The sequence below is a fragment of the Myotis nattereri genome (genome assembly GCF_964212035.1).
Source record: "Myotis nattereri genome assembly, chromosome: 9".
NCBI lineage: Eukaryota > Metazoa > Chordata > Mammalia > Chiroptera > Vespertilionidae > Myotis > Myotis nattereri.
Genome location: NC_138084.1, coordinates 22,238,753 through 22,259,651, shown reverse-complemented (window position 1 = coordinate 22,259,651; position 20,899 = coordinate 22,238,753). Strand labels below are relative to the sequence as shown.

The 20,899-nt window shown below is 44.7% G+C and overlaps 1 protein-coding gene across 5 annotated transcripts in view; it reads right to left on the bottom strand.

The window, feature by feature from the left end:
- Window positions 1–19,411, bottom strand: part of MPPED2 (metallophosphoesterase domain containing 2) — a 169,927-nt gene extending 150,516 nt beyond the window's left edge. The window contains exons 1-2 of one of the 5 annotated variants that reach the window (XM_081099570.1): window positions 19,318–19,411; window positions 14,369–14,617 (exon numbers count right to left, since the gene is read on the bottom strand). Coding sequence is in view for 3 of the 5 variants with exons in the window: in XM_081099567.1 (XP_080955693.1) it covers window positions 14,369–14,496 (128 nt within the window). In the remaining 2 variants the exon portion in view is untranslated. Of the gene's footprint in view, window positions 1–14,368; window positions 14,618–18,226; window positions 18,305–18,493; window positions 18,882–19,317 lie in introns of those variants that run through there. The other 4 variants (XM_081099567.1, XM_081099568.1, XM_081099571.1 and 1 more) reach the window with 4 other exon arrangements.
- Window positions 19,412–20,899: the final 1,488 nt, after the last annotated feature.

Below are 20,899 nucleotides of genomic sequence, written 5' to 3'. Positions count from 1 at the left end.
AAAGAAAAGAGGAAGGAAATATATGAAAATAAAAAAGGGGAAAAAATGAGAAAAAAATAAGAGAAAGAAAAAAGTACAAAAAAACTAGAGTAAGAAAAGAAAAAGAAAAATAAGACTATGAAGGACTAAAGAGAGATAAAAACAATAACAAAGCAATAAAAAAATAAAGAAAATAATGCAAAACAAAAAGCAAAGTAGAGTTCATCTGGGCAGTGTTTAGTTTAGTACCTCCTAAGCAGCTCCCTTTGGATCTTGCTCTTATGTTGACTGCAGCTGACTATTTTGTATGCCGTTTCTGGGCCTCCTGGGAGGTAATTTGGTGCTAGCCACTGTCAGAAGCTGCCCACATTTTGCTCTTGACAATGTGATTGAACCTTTGAGCGACCCATGGTTTGTGGCTGCCTCCACAGGGCTTGGCTGTGTGCAGGAGGGGCCAGGCTGTGCCTTAGGGTGGGCTTGTTAGCAGCATGGGGCCTTGGGGCTGATCAGCAAACATCATAAGTACCTATATATCCATCTCCATCCATCTCTGCCTACTGGCCGGCTTCCAGACTTGATTACTGAAAAGGCTGTTTCTGAAAGGACTTTGGGGCAGAATCAGGAGGATGCGACCTCTGGGTCTCCTGTCAGGGGAGGTGCCATTCAGATTTCAGTGAAGATGGTGGGTGTGTTCCCCAATCCAAGCACCACATGTCTCAGTCTATCCCAGAGTATTTCCCTGACCTCATCCAGACGGAACCCCTTGTATGCAGTCTGGTGGAGTCTGCTGGAAGCTGGGAGTGTCTATCAGTTTTCCCACGAGGAGGAACCATAGTAGGATAGTGGGGGGAATGGCCCCACCCAAAAGTCAATCATTGATGCCCCCTGAGACTATTGAGACCTAAAGGCATAGCCTCCGCTTCTGCCTCCTCAGCAGAGATCAAGATGCAAGGTGGGGCAAGCAGGATTTCTTAGGGTCTACATCAAACTAAAAAGCTTCTGTACAGCAAAAGAAACCAGCAACAAAATTAAAAGTGAGTTCAGTGTATGGGAGAACATATTTGCCAATGATATATCTGATAAGGGATAATATCCAAAATATACCAAGAACTCATACAACTCAATAACAGAAAGACAATCCGATTAAAGAATGGGCAAAAAACCTCAACAGACACTTTTCCATAGATAACATACAAATGCTTAATAGACTTGAGAAAAATGTTCAACATCACTAATCATCAGATAAATACAAATTAAAACTATAATGAGGTATATCACCTCACACCTGCCAGAATGGCTACCATCAATAAATCAACAAACAACAAGTCCTGGCGAGGATGTGAGAAAAGGAAACCATAGTACACTGCTGGTGGGAATACATTTGGTGCTGCCACTGTGGAAAGCAGCACGGAGATTCCTCAAAAACTTAAAATTCAAACTGCCCTTTGACCCAGAGATCCCACTTCTGCAAATATATCCTAAGAATCCAGAAACACCAATCAGAAAGAATATATGCACCCCTATGTTCATAGCAGTGTTATTTTAATAGCTAAGACCAGAAGACAACCAAGTGCCCATTAGTAGATGAGTGAATAAAAAGGTGGTGGTACATTTACACAACGGAATACAATGAGGCTGTAAAAAAGAAGGATCTCTTACTCTTTGTGACAGCGTGGATGGACCTGGATATTATGCTAAGTGAAATAAGCCAGTCAGAGAAAGACAAATATCACATGATGTCACTTATATGTGGAATCTAATGAACAAAATAGGTCCAGCAGCATGGATGCATGGAACAGAATCACAGGTCTCAGAGGGGATGGGGATAGGGAGGGGACAGGAGGAGTTAACAAAAAACACATATGCATACATGCATTACCCATGGACACAGACAATAGTGTGGGGAAGGTGTGAGGTGGGGCAAGGAGCTGGGTAGACAGGAGCAAAAGTCGAGAAAATGGGGGACATCTGTAATATGTCAACAATAAAAAAAAAAATCTGTGTTCTAAAATGGTGCACACACACACACCTCCCTTACTCCCTTTAAAAAAACATCGAGAGAGAGAAAGTAAGAGAGAAATGGAAGTGGAATATGTAGAAATGATGTTTTATTTCAGGGACAATACTATATGAGTCCTTATGAGTCTGGAAGAACATTTTCTGGTCTCGTGGAAACCAAAGACAGCAAACCCAAGCAACAGCTACAACTCTGGTAAAAGGCACATCTCTTAGAGTTCCACTGTCCCAGGCAGAAGGCAGTAAACTGAGATAATTGTTTATTAAGTCCATGCCCTGGCTAACAGTAGGTTAACACAGACTCAATTCTTCCTTCCTAGTGTGGGAATCACTTGGGAGAATCCTAAAAACTTTAAGAGCCGGAGGTGGGGGCAGCCGGGGGTGGGGGTGGGGGTGGGGGGGGACACTTCTCAAAAGTAAACAGACACATCAAACTTAATGACATTTATTATTAATTATCGTACTTAATAATAGCTAACATGCAGTGAGCGCTGAGATACTGTGCCCAGTTCTTTCCTAAGCACTAAGCATCATGTAAGATAACCTTCACCATTACCTGTTAAAGCATATTATTATGATGCCCACGGTAAAGACGAGACACAGTAGAGAATATAAATAAACACATGCAAGGAGCATGGGGATGAAGACACAGACTGGATTCTGAATATACTTCTTTTTGGAACTCTTCAAGCGATTTTTAAAATATTTTCAAATGTGCCTACATGTCTGCTTAGCAACCACCACTCCACTCCCCAAACTCTCCCCTCCAAAATACACGCATTCATTCTTCCTCTCTCTCTATGCTGTTCTTCTGTTTATGGCTTTATTAAGATACTAGTCCAGCCCTGGCTCTTGCTGCCTGTGGTACAACACCTCGCAAAACAGCACTGCTGGTTTATAAGGTGATACAACCTTCCCTGCAGAGCGTGGGGGCATGATTAAAACCGACTAATGGCCAGAAAGCCCATTTTCATTCTACACTTGACAAAATAAACACCTCGTAAAGGCAGGTAAGCAGAAGCTACTTTTCACTCTGGACTGCTTGGTCTTAATAACCTTTGAAAGGGAGGAACCGATTGCAGGGCACTTCTAGCCTCTGGCACACACAAAACACAATTATGGCACAAGGAGACCACGGCAAAACCCCTTATGTAAAGTTAAATCATTACCCCACCCCCTTCCCATCTCCTCACTACAGACCGGTGCTGAACTGCAAAGGTTTTTTCTGGCTGCAGCAGTGGGATCTGACCCAGCCTGTCTTTAAAATGAGGACATTTGATTTCCCTAAAATCAATTCCCAAAAAGGGCTATTCCCCCCCGGGCCCCTCTCTTTTGTCCACAGCAAATGAAGCTCCACTTACATGTTGGAGGAAATATTACAAAACATTCCTTTTTTATTTTTCTCTCAAAGTGCAGAATTTATGGTAACAGATAATTAACAACAAATGACAAACAATCTGAGTAGTAAAGGTCCCAGTTTGGTTGCCAAGATGATGGGATCAAATTCCAAGATAAACAGTGGAGCGTGCCGGCTGCCATTAATGTGGTGGAGGGGTCGAGATGGACAGATGCAAAACAGACTAGCCATCCACCATCAAGGCACACAGTGTGGGGCAAGCAACCTCCCACGGGGTTACTATTTCCCTCTGAATTCTCCAGAGTGTCAGTGGGCGAGGGGGTGGGGCAAGGCTCACTCTACGGTGCTGCACAGGACACCCAAGCCTTTATATTTCACAGAGAGAGAAAAATAGCTTCTTCTTTGAACTGCATTACGGAAGAGTCAGAAATGCATACCCTTTAGGAGCCAATACCGCCTTCCCAACTCTGTTGCTTCTTCCCAAAGGTTTGCCCCTCCCATTCCTCTTTCCTTTAAGCTTGAGACAAAATAGGTTTCAGGTGTTGCCAGCTGTGCCCAAAATGTGAGGGTTAAGAGCCAGGTGAAAACAAGTTAACCTGTAAAAGTCAGAATCTGAGCACAACATATGGTCAGGCTCCTTGATACTAACAGATGGCGAACCTTGGGAAATCGCAATTGCAGATATTCTTACATTTCTCAAAAGTAAGTTCATGGTTCGCTATTTGTCAAACAGATTTTTTTTTAAAATACTGAAACACAAACCTAAAGTGTTGAATTACCTAACAAATTGTTCCTTCTCAGAGATCAAAACAGGCAAATGCATCCAATATTGGTATCTTAATCCTTTCAAATGCTGGATTCATTGGTATGTAGAATTAGCATGCATACCCCAGAAAGCCGAGATGCAGTTTATCTCCCCGTTGACTCATGTTTGGAGATACTGACACTCTCCTGGTGTTAGTCAAGCCCAAGACCAGGGACATCATAATTGCAAGAAAGAGTTATGAGCTAATGAATATATCTGCTAGGCCCACCCTCCCCCTCTCCTTCTCTCCTTTACATATACCCTCACTTTTCTCTTCGTCATAAAACATGCATCTTCTCATTACACGCCCTGCATAGCCAAGCAGGACTAATATATAAAAACTAGTAATTTTTAAAAAGAAGAAAAAAAAGGAACACATTAAATATAAGGCAGAACCAAGAGCAATGGGTATGATATTTGTGATTTTAAAAAAATCAATCTAATATAGTCTAGTAGGGTCTGTGGTTATCTTTGAAGTCTTCGGGCAAAGCAAAATGAAACAAAAGGGAGAAAAATTTTCCAAAACTCAGACCCAAAATAGAGCTAGTAAAATGTCTCTGTCGTAGCAAAAGGCTAAAATCTTTCAGGAAATTAGAGAAACATGCTGAGGTTGCTTAGCTGGTGGGAGACTTAATTTTTTCTTAATTTCAGCCTTTTAAGCCTTTGTGCAAAACACATTTTTAACTAAGTGTACAATATGTATTGGTCTGTGGCCCAAATACCACAAGTGAGCCACTTTCCTTAGCCAATCAGCATAAATGCCAAAATAGCCCACTGCAAGATGGGAAATGATATTTTTCTAACTCAAGAATTATCGACCTGGAAGGTTTCAGAGACTAGCTGTACAAAGAAATAAATGGGTCTAAGTAGAGTCCATGTCATGGTGTAGGGCCCTGCAATATTTTAAGGAAGCAACTGCCAACAGAGGAACTTCAAGAATGGTTTAATATGCACGTGGAATTTTAAAGCTCAATAGTATCGACTACTAAAAATTTACCTCTGTTTGCTTTATTAAATGGTGTTAGTTTTTCTTTTTTTTTTCCAACTAGTGTCAAGAGCTTTGCTACTTAATATAAAACTCCACAAAAATTTAAACCAACTAGGGGATCTTATATTCTTGATTTGTGGTAAGGAAGAGGAAACAAAAAGCCTACAAAAATGCATTTTCTTCTTTGCATACATTTTACCCTCCTACAGGGGCAGAAATGGAAAACAAGAAATCTTCAAAGCAAAATAATACAAAAATATGCAGACCCAAATACTGCAAGGGCCAATAAATCCAACCGAGTTTCCTCTCTGCAGAGTTAGTGTTTTTACACAAAGTCTCCAACTATACTTTGTACATTAAAACACACACACACACACACACAAAACGGCAGACTAACATGGTGGTCTGCACAAATGTGGTAGTTTTATCCGCACTGATATTGAAATAATAGCCTAATCATGCCAGAGTAGCTCCTGAAACATCTAGTTTCCAGTATGCTATGAAAATCTAAAAGGGAAAAAGACAATGGGAAGGAGAGAGCTAAGGAAATACTGCAAAGGAATCAAAACGAGCTGATGGATAGATCTTCCGAGACGCAGGGAGCTTTCTCTTCTTTGTAAAACAGTTCAAAACTACCTGGGTTTTTTTTATACAAAATGTGGTAGATACAGTGGCCCTACTTTGTTTTTAGATCTTAAAATATGCATCTTCATAAGCTCTGAGGTCTCCAAATTAAAACTAAATGTCTCAAATGCAGACTCTCTGTTACTTCCTGGTCAGCTTGCCTTGCCATTTTGCATATTTTTATCAAAACATTTCCATGAAAGACGTTTGAAAAAAAAACCCTGTATTTTGAACAAGGTACAGATTCAACCCTTAAGCAGAAGTGATAATAATTGTTTTCGTTTTATATGTCTATCCACCGATGGCGGCCACCCTCTCCCTAGGATTCTTGTTTTACCTCCATAAATGTAGGTTAAGTATTTCAGAATCTGAAATCCAGGAATACCATACTACAGAGGATCTGCTTTATGTATCAGAATTCTTTACCCTCCCAGAGAGTTAAATAACCAAAAACACAAACAAAAAATACCACCCAGTTGTGCAACATACAGCTAGGGCTCTAAGAACAAATCCATATGGACAAAAAAAAGAAGTCTGATTTTAGCCTGGCTTTCTAATGCTCGAATGCAAACAAAGAAATCTACAGAATAGGGGAAAAGTCAGCTGTACAACAAAGTCAACTGTCACGGACCACAAGATCAGTACCCTCAGGGAATATAGAGGAAAAAGAACTTATTTTTAAAAAGAAAGGGGAGAGGAGAAGAAAAATACCCTGTGTTTATATATGAGTGCAAGCTAAAAGGGCCATTCAGCATCTCCACGATGTATTTCAGATTGAAAACATTAACAAAAATTATGGCCATGCTAATGTGCGGGCCAGTGATAAATTTGTAATGAGAATGAGAAAGTGGCTTACCAAGAGAAAAATGTTTCGAATTTTTTTTTTCCAAGCAGCTAATGCAGCCCAGCTCTGTAGGAAAGGATGAAATTCTACCTTCTTTAGCATGTGCAATTTTACAGAGCCCCAGACATTCATTCATTCATTGATATTACTCTTCCTCCATCTGAGAGTTCGGAGGCATTTTTCTTCTCCCTCCACCATATCTCTATGATGTCTCCCTATTATATTCTTTCCCTGCAGAATTTCACTAATGATGAGGGATTTGTGTTCTTAATTTCAAATAGACTAAAGAAAAGATAAAACATAGAAGAAATCCTAAACTGCCAGAGTGAGACGGTCCAATGCTAAAGGGTATCAAATCCAATAGCTGGGGAGGAACCCAAAATTCAGAGAAGCCCAAATTTCTAAGGATCAGAGACCTACCTATTGACCAATCCAAGTTCCCTTAAACACCGTCAAGTCGTGTCCTACAGCAAGCTGTTTATTCACTGATACTATAGAATGCCAGCTTCCAAAAATGAATTTGAAGATGCTTCTTAAAAAATTCCACTTCAGGTAGCGGACTAAGAAGTAGGCAGCATCCTTGGCACTGCTCTCATCTTCCCACACATGAGCAAGTTGAATTCTACTGAAACAACGAATAAATAGCCTTTGGTCTATTCCTTGTTACCACCTAAGGAAGTGAGGCCCAAAGTAAGTAGATTTGCAGCAGAGGGAGCTTTTATTGCATATCTTGCAGACAAAGCAGAGGGACTTGTAGATACATTATATTTTTGTTATTCTTTAAAAAATGTTTTCATCAAAAAAGTATTACATAGTTGTTAAGTATATAAAGTAAAAATTGAAAGGCCTTTTATCCAACACTCCTTTAGCAAATTCATTCCCAAATTTATTCCCTACATAATCATCAGTAATGTTGGTATTTATCTTTCCACACTTTTATATTTTTTTAAACCAAATAACACAATTCTGTAATGCTCTTCTGTAATTTTGTTTTTGTACCTAAGGATACCTAATACAGCCCTGAAATAAATATTTACTTTCTACCACATTAAAATGAAACTTCAGATAAAAGAAACAAAATCCTTTAAGAATTTTGGCATGGAATGATCACCCAGACACCCTAAATGCTTCAGGTCAAAATGCCCAATTAAACAATGATATGCTATAGAATTCAACAAAGTAACAAGAGCATAAGTCATTGTCAGGTTTTATACCACCAAGAAGTTCAGAAATAAAAATATTAACCAACAATTATCTCATGCTCACCAAGTAGTGGAAAAAAACCATAAATGTTATCCCAACATCTGATTATCACATGCTATCTTTCAGCCATTATATGTCATATGCATCATCTCATTTAATGCTCACAATCATTATAAAGGGTCATTAAACCCATTTTACAGATGAGAAGACTGAGGTTCATTAATTTGTCCATCATCACCTATCTAAGCCTGTAACTAACTGGTGGGATCAGCATTTGTAGAGATCTATTATTTCAGACCTCATTCTAAGCCACCATATGAATATTGTTCTCATTTCCCAGTTCAAGCTGTGCCCTTTGCACTCAACCCTGGTCATTATGATTAACTCTTGATGCTTCTGTTTTAACCTCTGTCAAGTAGGGAGTTTAAGGCATAAATTGGGGTTACAAGGACCTGAGACCAGCCCACATGAAGGAAGGCCACTGTGATACCCTAGAGAACAACCAAGCAACACTCAGCTCACTGGATTCCTTCTCCCTTGGGACTGTCACTCCCATGGAGCAATTAAAGGTAGGTGAGACACTCCTAAGCTATGATCTAAAAAATCAGGATACCTGCCAACCCACCCAGAAAAATTTGCTGGAAAACACTTACCAGTAAGTTATTTTTTTTTATTTATTCATTTATTTATACTCTACTGATTTTCAAAATGAATGGAAACAACTCATAATTAAAAATACAAATGCAGCCCTAACCGGTTTGGCTCAGTGGATAGAGGGTCGGCCTGCGGACTGAAGGGTCCCAGGTTCGATTCTGGTCAAGGGCATGTACCTTGGTTGCGGACACATCCCCAGTAGGGGGTGTGCAGGAGGCAGCTGATGGATGTTTCTCTCTCATTGATGTTTCTAACTCTCTATTCCTCTCCCTTCCTCTCTGTGAAAAATCAATAAAATATATATTTTTAAAAAAACAAACAAAAAACACAAATGCAGAATTTATAAAACAACCATTAATGATAATATCTGCCATTTATTGAGTATAACCAAGCACTAAGCACTCCTCTAAGAAATTTACAAGTAATACTGTTTGTAACCTTTTAGGATAGGCACTACTTTATTGTCCACATTTTACAAGTGGAAAAACAAACAAACAGAAACCTGGATACATTTCTCGGTGTTTCATTGCACTATTAGAAAGTGGTGCGGCCAGTTTTAAATCCAACAATCTGATTCCCCTGGAGATGTTCACCACTGTGCTATAGTGTCTCCCAAAACAAGTACAAAAGAAGCAGAGCTAAGTAAGATCCCAGGATCACTTTGTAAGGTCATATATGATTGGATAATCACTGTCCTATACATCTGAAACTAATATAAAATAACATTGAATGTAAACTATAATTGAAAAATGAATTATTTAAAAAAAGAAGACCCAAGGGTATTGACAACCAAAGATATACACAAATGAACTAACTAAAACTGAAAATAAAATTTGTTTTGAGCTTCTTAACAACCAGCCCTCAAAGAAAAAGGTGAAGAATTAAGCAAGTGACCAGCCATCCTGGTTAGTGTGGGACTAATGGTCTCTCAAAACACAGGACTTTCAGTGCAAAAACTGAGATGGTTGGACACTCTACTAAAAAGTCCTGAGTCTATCTCTATATATAAAAGCCTAAGCAACCATTACAACAGAACGACCGGTAGCTATGACACGCACTGACCACAAGTGGGCAGATGCTCAACGCAGGAGTTGCCCTCAGCCCACAGGCCCCCGGGCTGGGATGGAGAACCATGGGGTGGGTGGCAGCAGATGTGGGTGGAGAGGGAAGGAGGGGGCGAGGCGAGAAGGCAGGGAACCTGATTGGCCCTGATCACTGGCCAGGCCTAGGGACCACACCCATGCATGAATTTTGTGCACCGGGCCTCTAGTATATATAAAAAACCCTAATATACAAATAGATCAAATGGTGGAACAACCGAACAACTGGTCACTATGACATGCTCTAACCACCAGGGGGCACGCGTGGAACATGGCAGGCGTCAGCAGTAGGTGGCAGAGCGCGGAACATGGCAGGCATTGGCCACAGCAGGATGGTGGAGCAGGTGAGCAGGGGCACCAGACCAAGGCGCGGTGTGGTGCCAGTCGCTGTCATCAGGGCGAGCCTCTGGAGGTTATTGAAAATTCTTTGCTCCTGCGTGCCGCAGTCCTGCCTGGTGCTCACACCTGCTGCCAGCGCCAGAGCCACCGCTCGCACCCGCTGCCAGTGTCTAGCGCTGGCCCAGGTCGCTCGGCACCATCAGCAGGTGCAAGCAGCAGCTACTGGCCTCAAATGCCCCTCAGGGTTTCCCCACCTCCCCCTGCTCCTGATGGGCAATTAGGGCTGGTAGCCACCTCTCATACCCACTGCATTTGAGTCTGCATTTGAGCCATGGCTCGCACCCACTGCCAGCACCTGGCACCAGCCCCGATCGCTTGGCACTATCAGTGGGTGCAAGCAGTGGCTGGCATTCCCAATCACCCCTCAGGGCTTCTCCACTTCCCTCTGCTCCTGAGGGGTGATCAGGGCCAGCCCCGCTCGCATCCGCTGCTGGCACCAGCCCTAATCTCTCTGTGCCATCAGCATGTGGGAGCGGTGGCGGTGGGATCAGGGTTGCTGGCAGACAGGGGGTTGGGGACCATGACAGGAGGGGCCGGGTAGGGGCATGGAGGATGGGCCAAGACCCTCCCCTGTGCCCATTGCAGCCTCAAGGCCCACAGTTCCTTTCAAGGTGCACGAATTTGTGCACTGGGCCCCTAGTATTTTATAAGGCCTCGGATAATTAAAAACATACAAAATCATTACAGTGCTTTCAAACCTACATTGGTTCCTTTAGCAGCTCCTCCCACCATCATTACATACTAAATAATTCTCTCAACAGTCTTCTTGGGAAAGATGAAAGGGTTATAGAAAAATAAAGCTCTATTAATTGTTGGTTTTCAATCAGCACATCTATTAGTGTGTTCAAGAGTCTGGGAAGAGGGGCACACAAATTCTGGGTTCAATTTTGCCCTGCCAACTCCAGCTGTGTTTTAATTTTCTTTCCCAAGGTCACATTGGATTGCTTTCTTTAAAAAAAAAACAAAAACTCCCTGCCTGGCCAGCATGGCTCAGTGGTTGAGCATCAACCTATGAACTAGGAGATCACAGTTCAATTCCCAGTCAGAACACATGCCCGGGTTGTGAGTTCGATCCCCAGTGTGAGGCATGTGAGAGGCAGCCATTCAATGATTATTTGTATCATTAATGTTTCTCTCTCTTTCTCTCTCTCCCTTCCTCTCTGAAATAATTAAAAAATATTTTTTTAAAAAGCTTCTCTACGTCACAGAGATGCAGGCCAGTGGTTTTTAGAAAGCTTGGTGGCAACCTCATCAGAACTCAAGGGTAACAGCAAACCAAGACCAAGCAGTAAACTTCTTAAAGCCGGTTGAACAACAGCTCTGAAATCATGATGGGCTTCATGAAGATGGGAGCAGGTCTTATGTTTCTGTGTCCTCCCAAAGCAACACCGTGCAAATAAATATTGTCTTGGTTGCCATCTTCATCTTAGGATGTCAGAGCTAAAAGATCCATAACTATCATTTAGTGCAAATGTTCACAGATGAGTAGACTGAGGCCTGGAGAACGGAAGTAAGTTGACCAAGGGAGGTCACAAGACTGAGATGAGACTATCTGAATTAAATGGGAAGTGAACTAGTAGTAGTCCTTAATTATGGGGAGAAAACCCCAACAAGGCTGCATGAAAGAAAACCACGGATCATTTAAGGAAGCAAGATTACAACTCCAATCTGGGTGATCTGTCATGGGTCTTCATAGGCCTCAATTGTAAGTGAAAAAGGAAAACAAGTGTTTTAAGAATCCCATGCAAAATAAATGAGTAACATTTCAAGTGGAAAAGACAACATATCTTCAGGGAGAGAAGCAAAGCCCTATGTGAAATGTTAAAATTTCAAAAAAAAAACCCAAAAAAAACTGAAGAAAAAATAAATATTGTATGGATATTTTCCAGCCAATTTAAGTTTCTATTTGGACTAAGGGCAATCTTTTAAAAAAATAATGGAGAGTAACATTAGCACGTTTCACCAAGATATTTGGATGCCTAGTATGAACCAGTCACTGTGTCAAGGTATGAAACATGAAAAAGTAAAGGCAAGGAAAAGGTGGGTCAACATCTTGAAAACAGGATACACCGTCATTCAAACACTCATGATGTTAAAACAGCTCAAAAAATTCCAATGAAAATCTCCAAATCTCAAACATTAATTTCTTATCTCAATGCACAATCAAATCAATGGATGGACTGAGCAATCAATCAGTATTTCTTGAATACCTGTTACCTACTCGATCCCTGCCTTTAAGAAATAAATGAGAGAGAGAGAGAAAGAGAGAGAGAGAACAATAATAATGGAGTTAGTACTGAAGTACATGCCAAATGACTAGGGGCATCATGTGTGGGGGCAGGGAAGGCACAGTCAGCTCGGACTGGGAGAGACAGAAGAGGTTTCATAGATGTAGAGGAGCCTGAAAGGGCTCTGAGGCATTTGATGAGCTGAGCATGGCACCAAGATGGAAAGGCTCAGGGTGTGCTCAGGTGACAGTGAGCCAACTTATGTGGCTGGAGCAAAGGGTTCAGGTAGAAGCCCTCAGTGGGTGATAAAGATGAAAAGGCAAGCTGGACCCAGACCATGGAAGAATCCTCTACTCCAAGGCAGGAAGGCAATCTGGAAAAAGGGCCCCCCAGATGTCTAGGCTACCATTACAAACCCCATTTGTCAAGCCTTTTTTTCAAAAAAGGTATAATCTGGTCCTTCGAATATTTCATGGCTAGATCTAAGCAGATCAGTTCTAAGGTTAAATGACCTTTGAATATACTTGTGTATCCACAGTTCAGGAGTGGAATCTCATGGCAACCAACAAGTGAAGACTAAGCTGAGATTCCTTGTCAGTCATTTTCCCAGAATCTAGGCCAAAACATACTTTCTTTTGCCTAAAAGGGAACAGAATCCAGAAAGTACTTTGCAATTCTTTAATGCAAAATGTCACCCCAGCAAAACAGAGCTAAAGTATCCTACGTCCACAAATCCTGTCACATACTAGTATTTGAAAAAAAAGAAATTATTAGAAATAGGAGAATAAAAGAAATCTTGAAGTGAATACATAGTTATCATTCGGAAAAACCATTTTAACAAAAAAAATATGATTTACCTTAAAACTTTTCCTTAAAATCATGCTAGCAATACTTCATAATCATGAATATATTCTGATTTTAGCAAGCATAAAATTCTCAGAAATAGTTTAGCATACAAACCATTTACAAGGATTTCTTTCTCGTTTTTGTTAGAAATCCCATCACATGGAAATTGAGTGGTTCTACTGGATATATTTTCAAAGTAGCATCCTATTATACACTAATATCCAAATAGTCAAAAAAAAAAGATCTTGTTTGGTTAGTGTTTCTAAATTTGAGTGTGTGTGTGTGTGTGTGTGTGTGTGTGTGTGTGTGTTGAGGGAGGGCAGTCCCACTATTTTTTTAAATGCCCAAATAAAACAATTACTAAAAAAACCAAAAAGAGCTTGTGACTTAGATATGCCCTGAGTTCAATTTTGCCAGGGATGGCAAAAACAGTCAACAGAGCTCTAACCTCCTTTCTCTCTTGACTATACAATAGTTTTCAAAGAGGTTTAGTCCTACTATGAAAGACGCATGTTAGCCATTGGAAGGGTCTCATAGAGAATGAGCACCAGGCCTTGAATAAACAAGGGAGATGGCGACCTTTTGCCCCATCTGCTGAAAGCCCCGCACATCCTGTGGCAGAGGAACAGAGAAAAGCTGGTGTGCATCCAGGTGCTGCAAAATCTGCCTCTTGATTTCTCCCACACTTTGTTCCTGAAACAGTTTAAACTGCACTTGATTTAAACAGTATTAGGGAGCGGGAGAAAAGTACAATTCCTGGAACCAAGTGCTCCACCGTCCCGTAGACCTTTGTTCCCTGTTTGAGTAGTGCACATGCAGCACACTTTCCACTAGCAACAGGCAAGGCAGCGGATTTGGCAGGGGCTGAACAATTAGTCCTGATTAGACCTATTTCCCAGCTAAATGTAAAGGGGTGGTAAGGTGAGGTGAGGGGGGAAACTAGAAATTTTCAAGAAATATTTCCTCATGGAGACAAGCAATACAGTGTAAAGCAAACTGAGCTAGGGGATCAGGAGGCGACTCTGCCAAAATTCACTGTGTGACATTAGGCAAATACCTTCACCTCTCTGATGTTATCCATAAAACGCGGGCAACCTACCACCACCCAAGAGAGGCTCTGAAAATCAAATTGAAAGTACTCTGACACTCTGAGGTATTAAACAGATGTAGGGTATTCTTCCAAGCGATAGTGAGGACCACAGATAAGCATCTGTTTTGCGAATCATAGGTCTTTTTTTCTCCCCGGCAAAAGTCATCAGTGACTTTCTTATTTTATGTCTATTTTCTTGATTGTTAGTTTTTAAAAGTTCATGAGCGATACTTACATATGTACATGTGGCGGCTGGAATCTGCTCTGGTTGATGTTGTAGTGCGTGAATGCCTGGGTGGGGTTAGAGCTGTATTCATCCACCGAAATGGTAACTTTGCCTTGAGAAGGAATCCCATGTGCCATCCTTCCTCTCTATAGGCATGAGCAATTCACAACTTTCCGGAGCGAAGGATGGAAGCAGGCATGGTGCGCTTCAGCCAACCTCTGAACCCAAGGATCTACTCATCAATACTGCTGTGCGTTTCTGGGGAAAAAAAAATTACAAAATGAGAACAAAGAAAAAGAGGGTGTTCAACTGTAACACCCGGACATGAAATTGGTTCCAGAAAAAAATCTCAATATGTATTGCTGTCTCGTGGATACCACCTTTTCCAACTCTCTATCCTGCGAGCACTTCAGAGTGGACATTGCACTCCATGTGACATGCTGGCTGCTAGCAAATCATTTCAATGGTGTTCAAACGAAGATTTCCTCTTTAATTATAATTATGGCACTTAACATGAATTACAGAAGGGCCATATCCCCAGTTGCCATGGAGTCTAACTATAAATGGTTTGTGCTCGAAGTGGGAGACTCTTCCTGCTAATTGGAATATCGGGTCCGTACAAAGTTGGTGTCATATAATAATTTGAAATCTCAATGCTTAACACAGCCGTGACATGCAACAACATATGTAAGTTTAAAAAGCTGTGCTCATAACAATACCTGTGTGTACCTGTACTACACGCATCATATATGCACACGTTAAACATATTTCTTTTTCTTTTACGAGGTAGCTCCCAAAATACATAGGTACTCAATGCCTACTCTACATATGCATTCAACTCCTGCAAAGAACTTTAGGGTAAAGCAAATCCTTCATGCTAAATCGAACATCATGTCTCTAAAGACTGCGGTCACTTGGGGGAAAGGCAAACACATCCAGGCTTGGACTACCGTTTTGGATGCATTCATTACCATCCCTCCTCCAGGCGGGAGGGAGCACTAAAGGAGGGGGACCATTACATCTCCCACCTGCCTCGTTCCTGCTTGTTGCTGCATAATTCTCAGTAATTAATTTCATACTTTTTTTTTAACCTTCCCACTAGTTTTGAATCTTCTTTTAAAGGTCTACATATGATTTGCTGCACTGGGTTCGGAAATGAGGATGTTTACTTTCATCGCAGGTGTGCAAAGACTGAGGAAAGCACAGCCCTGCGTGGAGGCTGTTTTCAGCGATCAGCGCAGTAGAGGAGCAGTGGTGGGCAGCACCGTCCTCGGGTAACCCTTGGGCAACCCACGCTCTTCCGTTAAGTGCTCCACATCTGAATCCGTTTGCCATTGTGCACCATTAAGCTTCTGAGTCTTAGCTGCTCGCTCAAATCAAAATATGTAGAATAATAAGATCAGATTTAAATTTGGCATGAAACACCTTAAATATCAAGCAAAAGGCAGATGGCCTGCTATAGGCCATTTATTTTATTATTTTGCAACCCGGGGCTTGTGTAGTCCTCCATATGCTAGCTGGGCTGAGAAATTCCACAGCGTTCCACTCAAGTCATTCATTGCCTTGTTCATCTTAGCAAAGCGAGTTGAACAACACCCAACCTTGCCTGCGTTCCTAATGTCCAAAGGCACTGCCCAGAGAGGAATCCCTGGTACGCTGGCACTTTAAACAGTATCCCTTTGGGTTCTCTTTCTTCTTCCTGACTTCATGGGAGGTATGAGTCCTTTAAGCACCAGTTGATAGACAAGCAGGCCAGTAGGATTAACGAAATTAAAGTCTTTCCCTGCCCCTCTGATGTAAGATATCTATAAGAACTGCTTACGAATCATAATGTAGCAGTTTTCATACCAAGTTTGCAGCTGTTTCCTTAATTTCCCCCACAATTATATTTTACTGTTATTTTGCAGAACAGTAAAACACAACACCTGCTTCAAATTGCAGTCCTGTTCTAAGTACTGTAATTCTCTTTTGAGACACAAAGTACCGAGACAGTACTGAAGCGCAAAACTGCATAATTGTGCCATGCTGAAAAGTAAATACAAATGAAAACATCTTCCTGTTATAGAAATGACTGCCATTAGCAAGAATGTTAGCCATCAAAGCACAGAGGAAAACACACACACACACACACACACATTTCCAGGCTGCGAGAACTTAAAGTGTTAGCACAATTAGAGAGTGATGTAAAAACTGCATGGCAATTCTCATGTTCCTGCCATCAATGTCTATTGTGTGAAATACAGAACATCAAGAAGTGAAGGAAACAAAATTCATGTCTAGACCATTGTGACCTCTCAGTAACAATCCTTGCCCTCAGTGCCAGAAACAATTTAAATATTTCTGGAACAAACTCACTAATTAAAATAAAATATACATACCCATTATATAAATATCTATGCCATGACTTATAGGAGTTAGCATTAGACCCTGCCATTGGAAGCCCAGAAGAGACAGGACTTCGAAGGTGATCAATTCACACTCCTAAAGTCAATGTAGGGGTGCCTTTTCTATCAAGTGAACATCTGTGCCTCTTTGCACCTTTGCCCCAGCAAGACAAACAGAACATCTTTTCATCAGCAAGCACAGGCTCCTATAACTCTGAATGGCTAAATGGGCGTCTGGCACCTCATTTGAATTCATCTTCACCATGTTCTCTTTCAAACGTTTTATCAAAACAGTGCACCTGCAGTGTCTATCTTCTTTAATCTGGAGTCCTTTGAAGAAAATGTCAGGCGGAGGCAGAGAGCTTCCAAACTTTCACAGGAACCTTTACAGACAAGTCAATAAGAAGCTATTTTTTAAAATGCTATGTTTACCCCCACTCACATCACAAAATGAACTTATCCTAAGAATTTTAAACACCAGCACCTGCATTTACCTTTCTTGGGTAAATTCTCAGAAATGGGACAAGGGTCTTCCCTCTTCTACCTGAGAAATCTGTTAAAAGCTTGAAACAAGACACAATGATACACTGCCTAGAACTATCAAGAAGCTACATCACCCTGCTTCACATATGTGGGCAGTAAAACCTTGCACATGATCAGATTTTGAAGCATCTCATCACACTTTCATTGCTTTTCACATATAATAAAGAGACCAGTATTCCTTTTTAAATTTTTCATTTTTCAACACATTTGCTCCACAAAACAAAGGAGCCCAGTACTAAATGCCAGGAATCCTAAAGAAAAATAAAAAGGGACTAGCATTGCCAAACATTCATGCTGGCGTTAGTTTGATTTTCTCTTTAAAAAAAACACACACACACACACCAAAAAAAAAAAAAAAACAAGTGAGCACATTTTGCATTTCCTAGAGAGCAGTCATTTCTCCTGTCCCTTAAGCCCTTAAGCTGTGCAACTTGCAATGTCCCCCTCCCCAGGAATCTAGTTGGAAAACCTTTTAAAGTTTGCTGGCAATGAAAGGATTAAACGCTGAGGAATTAAATAACTGTCTCCACCTCCTAGACACCAGAAGTCCAATTTACCAAAAGTTTCAAAGCGGCAACTCATGACCCCTCTCCCCGAGCACCGCACGGCATAGCCTATGGGAAAGGAGCCCGTGATTTCGTCGTTTAAGGATGCTCATTTTATTCACTTGCCCTAAGATCGCCTAACCGCCTGGCCAGACTTTGGAGCTCGCCCGCTCCAACTGCGCCAAATTTCCTTCTCCTCCCTCTGCTGCCCAGATCCAGTGATCGCTGAAACTCCCGCCTTTGCTCTTTCCTGCCCACCTCCAGTTACTCATCCCTGCATCCCAGAGCGATCCTCACAAGCCTTCCTGGCAGCTACTCCGCCAGAGTTTCGGGAGGGATGCAAAAAGTTCCACGTGCCGCTGTCCACAGAGCGCCCTCCCTTCCGCCGCACTTACACCTGAACTTGTCTCCAGCACTGCGGACACCGGGCTGGCACATTCTTTGGGAGAGGAAGGGCAGGACTTTTCTCCTGCGCCTCTGGCTACGCGTAGAGTCTATATACGGTGGGGCGGGGGCGCGGAATTCCCTACTTTGGATTGGTGTGTTTGTTTTAAATCGGGGGAAGGTGCGGGGGGGGGGGGGGCGACTTTCACCAACTACACACACACACACACACACACACACACACACACACTCACTCACTCACTCACTCACTCACTCACAGGCTCGCCCTGCCCTCCAGGCTCACGGCCGGCTGTCCGGGCGACAGCTCCCCCTTCCTTCCTGGAGCACCAGCGCGCCTTACTCGCTTAGTCCCCGGTTGCCACTGCCGTCGCCTCTGCCGCCGCCGCCGCCGCCGCCGCCGCTGGCACTGTTGGCGCTGGCGCTCGCGGCCCCGGCTCCGCCGAGCGCCTGTCTTTCTTTCTCTCCCGCTCCCCCAGCCCCGGGTTGATGGATGACCACTGGCGGCCCATGGCTCTGACACCGCGCCATCCTCGCAAAGGCATCATAGCCCCACGCCCCCGACGTCAGTCTCCGGGCGCGTTGGCATCCCCGAACCCTCAGAGCGGAGCCCGCGCCCGGAGCCTCCGCCGTGGCCTCCCCGCTCTCCGCCCCGGAGCTGCCGGGCTGCTTCCCAGAAGCCGCGGAGAACGGAAGGGGGAGAAGCCAGCGAGGGTTGGAAGGGGATGTGAAAGCCACGGATTCCCCCCTCCTCGGGAAACCTTTTCTTTCGCTTAAAGTTTTATTTGTGTGTGTTTCCCTATCCTGACCTGTTTGTGTTTGTTTGCAGATCTCAAATCAATTACATATTTTTCATGACCCGAATTTGCACTTAATTTGGGGTGTGCTGGGGGGGGGGGAGGTAAATATGCTATAAATCTACCCCATTGGGGCATCCTTCATTTCTTTTCTTGCTGGTGGATTCTAACCCCCTCCCCAATCTCCAGTAAAATGCCACCTTCGTCTCCTAGGCCGCAAACCCCCGGAATTCAAAGGCTTTACAAAGATAACCCTGTTAACGTGTAAATAGCAAAGAAACTCATGCCTCTCTCCAGAAGAAACCGTGCGGCAACGTTACTTTTTCTCGCCGCTCGTCCCCAGTCGCCCAGCCCCAGTCACCGACTCGCTCCGCCGGCTGCGATCGTGGAGACCGGAGGCGGCCGGGGAGAGCGAGGTCGGGGCGCGGGGACCGGGTGAGAAACAGCCCCGCGCGAGAGCGGCGCGCGCGCGGGCGGCCCGGGGGCGGCGGCGGAGCGCAGCCCGAGCACAAAGCTGCGCGGCGCCTTCCCGGCCACCGCACCGCGCCCGGGCCGCCGCGGGCGCCCGGGGTGCGGGCCAACACAATGCACCCGGGCCTAGGCCGGGGCGGCTCGAACGCACAACCCCGGGACTTTCTAGTAAACAGCTCGCCTGGCTCTCGTCCCCATCCCCATCCCCGCCGCCCGGCTTTAGCCGCTGCCCCTCACCGACACCTCTCCTCTCCGCCTAAGAAATCCCCGCGGGGGAGGGGGCGGGGACCGGGGGACCCCGAGGGGTCGGGGCCGAGGACTGGGGCGGGGGGTGGGGGGGAGAAGAGCAGAGGGGCAGGATGGGGAGTGGGAGGGAGACGCTCCGAAAAAAGACTTCGCTTTCGTTCGGGGGTAGAAAACGAGCCCTCCTCGGGTTCCGAACGGCCCGGGAAGCGCCCGCTCCTGCGAATGTCAGGGGCACCGGGGCAGCTGCGGTCCTCCGCCTCCGAGCCCCCCGCACGCGCCTCTGACAAGGCACCTCTCACCCGGGCTCCGCTTTGTGTGTGCATTTTTTCCCTTCCTCTCGCGCTCCGCACCGGGCGCCCGGCTGCCTCCTCCCCCTCCCCCGCCCTCCGCCTCCCTTCCCGGGGTGGATTACCTTTCCCGGGCTGCGCTCCGGGTCCGGGGGATGCCTTCAGCGCCCGGCGAGCCGGCGATCCATCGCTGAGCGGCCGGAGCCGGCGGGAGGCGCGCGGGGGGCGCGCGGGGGCGGCGAGGGGCGCGGGCGGGCCAGAACCTTCGACCTCCGAGGTCCCGCCGCGGGCTGGGGCCGGGGGCCGGGGGGCGCGGCGCGAGAGGGAGGCGGGGGTACGAGGGGGGGGAGAAAGGACAAGAGCAGCCTCGATCTGGGGAGAGAGCGAACGACGAGGGGGCGAGGAGGGAGAGCGAGGGCGCGGCGAGCCGGAGGGAGCGGTGCAGTGACAGGGACTGCCACTGGGGTCAAAGGAGCACAGCTCCAGGAAGCCCGGCGGCCAAGGCGCCGCTCCGTGCGCGCTCCCCGGCGGGACCCCGCGCCCCCGCGCGCCCCTCCTTCAGCCCGGGCCCAGTCGAACCCCCGTCGGCGCCTCGGGGCTTCGAGGTTGCAGGAGGAGGCGGAGGCAACTGAGGGCGAGGCCGGCAGCCTGCTGGCGCTCCCGGGTCAAACAGGCGGCAGGAAGCTGAGCTGCAAGTTCATCATCAGGAGTGTGATCAGCGTAAAAATGATCAGGGGGTCGGGGAGGGGTGCTGTGGAACCCCAGGACAAATAAAGGGAGTTTTCCCTCCAAAAGGGCGTCTTTTGCAACGAGAACACCCAGGCCTCCCACCCACCGACCTGCCAGGCGCTGTCTGGAGTCCTGG